Here is a 6002-nt window from a genome sequence, read left to right as displayed (position 1 = left end):
ACGTTTATGAAAATCTTAGAGTTACTACTATTTGTCTTCGAGAGAAATATAATTCTCGAAATCGGAACTTTATTGATAGACTAGCTGACCCGGCAGACTTCGTAGTGTCTCAATCGATAAATAAAATACCTAATACCTTTTGTATAAAATAAATTTAAAACAAACAAAAGGAATCCGTCCGACGGTGGACACATCAAAGGAAAAACAAAATTGTTATTTTTACTTAATTCCGAGCATTTTCATATTTATCTACCTTTTAAACCTTCTCTAGACTTCCACAAATCGGTCCAGCCGTTCTCGAGTTTTAGCGAGACTAACGAACAGCAATTCATTTTTATATATATAAGATTAGAAAATCGATTTTAAATGGATCCAGTTGTATCTTTTTTGATTTTCTGCTGTAATTTTTATATCTTTTTAAGCCAATGTCAATGAATATTTATCGTATTATATCGTATTTAAGATGAACACTTTAAACTGTTTTATAATTTACTATTAAACCGAACGCGCTACACAATGTGACTTATAAAAAAAACTCCTAATTGAACGTGAAAATTTCCATGCCAGATTACTTACCGTCGCGTTAAAACTCTTAAAAACGTAACAAAATCTAAATGTCTTTGTCGTAAAATACAATAGCTTTTTCCCGCAAAAATCTTGGTCATTCGCGCTATTTGCGGACCCGTAGTAAGGCGAGAACCTAATTATGGTAGCACTCATTTTGGCGCGAAAATGTGACAGTTCGTTAGGCGCCGGTCGAGACTTGGCGGGGAAATGGAATTGTTGGGATGGCTAGGCTGAATAACTTTATGCCTCTGCCTTTCTCGAAAGCGTTAACAAATGATCGTTCGTGCTTAAAGTGTTTTAGTCGATTTTGTAGTTTCGTCTAAAGATTTCTTGTTTCCTCTTTTAGCAATGACTATGGTATTATATTTCTGCAGTCTTATTATGTATACAGTAACTTTTGTACGCAAAGTACTGTAGCTCATTTTCGGGGTCCGAAATTTTAACTGATTGTTACCTCCCTTTGCCTTTTCATTTTATTTAATATTTTTTAAGCTTTTTAGCGGGAGCAGAATCTGTGAATTGTTTTATTTTGTCGATTAAGATATCTTCTGATTTAATCATGTAATAAAATAACTTCTTAACTTTTTAAAGTCCGTCAAAGCTTGGAAAAATAAAACAAAATCATCGGACTCTCGGGTTGTTCCATATAGTCTATTGAACTCTCAGTATATCCTAACCGTTACTGTAGGTTTTTTTTTTTTTTTTATAGCTTATATATTTTATTCTATCTAATACAACTAATGGTCACACTGCAGTCGAAATTCGACTATAATTAATTAAAATTATAAGTTTGGACATCATTAAGGTTCTATTGGCAAATAATATTGTACTTCTATAATCACAGATTTCGCCAAGACTCCACTGTAGACGAATAATATTAAAGACTAACAATATTAATCTATTCTCAATTTGGTCACAGACCTTTAACAATAACAAAGGTTTTACAATAAATACAGAGTATGTGTGTGTGTAATGTTTTCTTTATTGGGTTGATGTATTTTTTAAGCATAATTAAAAAAAAAATACTATTCTGCACTCCTTCTCTATTTTCTCTATAGTAATAATAATAATAATATAGCCTTTTATTCAGATCTCTTAGTACAATGAATTTTTAAACTTATGTAAAATCTAGCATTAAAAACTAAAACTTAATAGATACGAATAAATTTAAACTAATATTTGTTGTTTGGTTATCTTTCCTAGATCTGTTTGCCAGTCGGCAAAGGCCTCCTCCAACCTTTTCCATTCCTTTCTTTCTTGAGCCACTCTGTTCCATGTGACTCCTGCCACTTGTCTAACGTCATCGTCCCACCTTTTCTGTGGTCGGCCTCTTTTTCTTTTGCCTTCCCTTGGGTACCACCATGTCACCCTTTTGCTCCATTTGTCGTGTCCTCTTACCAGGTGACCAGCCCATCGCCATTTGAGTCTTTTGATTTTGCTTATTATATCGGTAGTTTTTGTTTTGATTCTAATGACGGTTTTTTTTACTCTGTCGGACTTTTTAATGTTTAGCATACTCCTTTCCATTGCATACTGGCAAGTTGCTAGTTTGTTTGAGGTGACCTGATTTAAGGACCATGACTGACACCCGTATGTAAAGACAGGTAGTACGCAGGTGTTAAAAAGTTTGGTTTTTAGGTTTATATGGAGCTTTTTATCTTTCATAGCCTCTCTTAGACTCCAGTATGTCTTCCAGCCATTTGTAATTCTTCTGTCCACTTCCTTCTGCATAGGATCTTTTTGAGTTATGAGCTGCCCTAGATATACGTACTCGTCTGTATAGTTGATTTCGGTGTTTCCTAGATCTATAGTATGTTTGTACCCGTTTGTCATCACCCTAGTTTTTTCCGGATTCATTGCCAGCCCTACTCTCTCACTTTCTTTCGCAAGTTCTTTTATCATTCTGGTTAACTCTTCTGCTGTTTTGGCCATTAACACTATGTCATCAGCAAATCTTAAGTGTGATAACAGTTGGCCGTCTATATTAATTCCAAGATGTTCCCAATTGAGTCTTCGGAAGATTGATTCTAATACTGCGGAGAATAATTTCGGAGATAGAGGGTCTCCCTGCCTTACGCCTTTTTCTACTCTGAAAGGAGTACTTTTCTTTTCTAGTTGGAGTCTTGCTCTGCTGCAGCTATATATATTTCTTATCAATCGAATGTACTTGTGCTCAATTCCTTGTTCTAATAACGCCTCCCATATTTTGTCATGATGTAGAGAATCGAATGCTTTACTATAATCGATGAATGCGATGTAGTATGTGAGTTGGTACTCGTTGTATTTCTCCAAAATTTGACGCACTACGTGAATGTGGTCAATCACTGAGTAATCTTTGCGGAATCCTGCTTGCTCTATAGGTTGGTTTTCGTCTAGGGTTCTTTCGATCCGTTTTAAGATGATCTTAGCAAAAATCTTATATACATTGGACATAAGACTTATAGGGCGATAATTTCCTATGTCATATTTATCACCTTTCTTATACAGTAGGATGATGAGAGACTCGGTCCATTGCTGGGGGATGGTTTCAGTATTCATTATATCATTGAATATATCTGTGAGGACAGGTAGCAGTATCTCTTTGATATTTCTTAAGATTTCATTGCTTATGCCGTCAGGCCCGGGTGCTTTCTCACTCTTTTGGGTATCGATAGCCTTACTGACTTCAGCTTGGAGAATACTGGGGGTGTTCGAGGTTTCCACTAGACTGATTTCAGCTTGCGTAGTGTTGTTTCGGTAAAGATTTTTGTAATATGACGTAGCTGTTTTTAATATGTCAATTCTGTGATAATCGAATTTTCCTCGGTTATCTTTCATTTTTACGATCCAGTTCTTCGTGCCGGTCAATTCTTTGAATGCTTTTTTAGTTCCACCGGTTTTTCGTATGTAATTTTCGATTGTTCGCAACCTTCGTTGTTTTTTATCCTTTCTGATACTTTCATTGATATCTTTGCTGATTTTGGCTAATTTCTGTCTTCTGTTTTGGGTACTTCTTTCATTAGTAAGGTGATTTCTTTCTTCTAGGAGTTTTATAGTGGCTGTTGATAGTTTTTCTTTTGCATCAATTTTCCTATCTGTTATAAGTTTAGTTTGGGTTTTAATAATATTCTCTATATAATTGTATTTATCTTTGGTGTCTAGTTCCTTAGTGTTCTCTTTGAAGTCTCTAAGTTCAGCTCTTAGAGCTGTTGTTATTTGCTCTAAGTGTTGTTCTTCGAGTTTTATGTTTCCTGAGTCTTGTCTTGGTCTAGTCTTCTTTGGTTGTTTTATTTTGAGCTCAGTTCTAAGTAGCCTATGGTTGGTGTTGAAGTTAAATCTTTTAATGACGGTAAAGTTTGTGAAGTAGCTGTTTCTGTTGGTCATAATAAAATCAATTTCATTTTTTGTTTTACCATCCGGCGAGATCCAGGTCCACATGCTCTTTCGGTTCTTCTTGAACATAGTATTTAAGATTGTTAATTTGTTTTCTAGCGCGAAGTTTGTAATTTTTTCCCCATTTCTGCTTCTGGTCTTGTTACTATATGAAATTGTCCTAGTATTGCGTTTTCTCCTAGGCGTCTTGCTCCAATTTGGCCATTGAAGTCGCCCATGACTATAAGGTTTTTGTGCGTATGCTCTTGAATGGCTTCGTTTAAAATATGGTAGAAGTTATTTATCGTTTCCAAATTTGATTGCTCTGTAGGTGAATATATTTGTACAATGGACCACGCTTTTTTATATCCTGGTAGTTTCAAATTCATAATCGCTATGCGTTCTGAGATTCCTATGAATTCTTCCACATATTGTTTTAAATGTTGTTTAATAATAAATCCTACCCCATATTGGCCTTGCGTCTCCCCTATTTGGTATAGTAAATAGTCTGGATGACAAGTAATACTTTCGCCCATTCTTCTCACTTCGCTCAAACCAATTATGTCCCATTTGATAGATTTTAGCGCATATATCAGTTCCGTAAGATTTTCTTCTTTTCCCAAGGTGAGTACATTGAGGGATGCTATGTAAACTACTGGTTTTCGGTGATTGTTGTCTTTAGATGTTGGAGGGTTGTGGTCGCTTTCCCCCTCGAGGACCAGTCGGCTTGGGGGAGTTCGTTCCTTTTTTGTTTCTTTATTGACAGTTTCTTTGGTTGGTTTTGGTTTCCATTTGCCGTTCTTTAGTTGCTATTGGTTTTTATTAGTATTAGGCATGTTCGAAAGGGAGCTGGATCTATATCGCATTAAATCAAAAGCATTTGTCCTGTTTGTCCTCATTGTGTTTACGGTTTGTTGCTTTTTTGGTTGATTATTATCTGAAGAAGGTGAAGCGGATATTTCCCTTTTCCTTTTCTCTTGGCTGTAGTTGTTCTCTATAACAATCAATTTATCATATTTCAGGTATGCTATATTGCCTTTTTGTCTCTCTTCAGTTAACTTGGCTTGCAGCTCTTTTCTTTTTTCTAACACATCCTTCGAGTAGTCCTCCGCAATGTATATAGTTTTTAGGTTCTTTTTACTTTTGATAATTTCCGTCTTTTTCCAGTTGCTTATAAACGAACATAGTACCGGTCTCGGTTTGTTGCTCTCTCTCTTTCTTTTTCCTAAGCGATAAACTTTGTTGATATCGTATTCTTCTATTTTAATATTCAGATCTTGGTTGAAGGTTTCTTTGAGATTTTGTAATAGTTCATAAGAGGATTTTTCGTTTTCTTCTAAGCCGAATACTATGATATTATTGTTTTTCTCAGACCTCTTAAGATAATCTATTTCTTTTTCCAGTTTTTCTAATTTAGTTTTCAAGTTCTTATTTTCTTCAATAATAGGGATTAGTTTCTCATCCATCTTTTCCATAATACTATTTGTTATAGAGTCCTTCAATTCAGCATTTTGATTTTGCATTTCCATTTTCATTTTTTCAAATAATATTTGAAATTGACCTTCCATCTTATAGTTTGTTATCTACGTGTAACGAGACGGAATAGTAGAATATGGTATAAATATTTTTCTCAGTTAGCAACACTGCTTAATATGTCAGTTAAATTGACGTTCACGACAAGTGTCATTGAGTGAACGATTTGTTGTTTTCGTGTTTTCTAACCTCTAAACCAATAGTTGATATTGTGGTTGTAGATCCGCGATGGATTCCAGTAATCGCACTTCACTGTATGTTTTTAGTCACTTCCAAGAGGTCCCAGCACTGTATCAACGTATACCAGCAACCAGAAATTACGTTTGCTATTTTATTTCACTTAATTTCACTCGGAGCTTATCACTACGGTGTTGACAGTTCGGATGCCGGAACCGGAAAACGGTTCTCTATAAACGTGAGAAAAATCATACTCCTCCTTCCGCGCAATTTTCGTAAAAAGGGGTCCAAAGTTTCTGCTTCACGTATTAATACACGGATTCCATTGTATCTCGATTCATTCCATAGTTAATGTCCTAGTAATAAATTTACCT

The 6002-nt window shown here is 35.2% G+C and overlaps 1 protein-coding gene across 1 annotated transcript; it reads right to left on the bottom strand.

Moving 5' to 3' along the window:
• Nucleotides 1–1734: 1734 nt before the first annotated feature.
• On the bottom strand, nucleotides 1735–5453 carry LOC114247949 (uncharacterized). The gene is made up of 3 exons (XM_089736585.1): nucleotides 4827–5453; nucleotides 4464–4727; nucleotides 1735–3999 (listed from the first exon to the last, which is right to left on the bottom strand). Exons 1-3 carry the CDS (start codon nucleotides 5451–5453, stop codon nucleotides 1735–1737), a joined length of 3156 nt encoding a protein of 1051 aa, XP_089592711.1.
• Nucleotides 5454–6002: the final 549 nt, after the last annotated feature.

This window comes from Bombyx mandarina, chromosome 21, assembly GCF_030267445.1.
Source record: "Bombyx mandarina strain Sakado chromosome 21, ASM3026744v2".
Taxonomy (NCBI): domain Eukaryota; kingdom Metazoa; phylum Arthropoda; class Insecta; order Lepidoptera; family Bombycidae; genus Bombyx; species Bombyx mandarina.
This window is presented reverse-complemented; position numbering and strand designations above follow the sequence as displayed.

Excerpts from the sequence above, each read along its gene's own strand:
- LOC114247949 (XM_089736585.1), bottom strand. The coding sequence starts at position 5,453 with ATGAAAATGGAAATGCAAAATCAAAATGCTGAATTGAAGGACTCTATA. Across the intron at positions 4,728-4,826 it reads AACCAAAAAAGCAACAAACC|CAACTAAAGAACGGCAAATG; the intron begins GTAAACACAATG and ends AAAAACCAATAG. Across the intron at positions 4,000-4,463 it reads ACATAATTGGTTTGAGCGAA|AAGAACCGAAAGAGCATGTG; the intron begins GTGAGAAGAATG and ends ACTATGTTCAAG.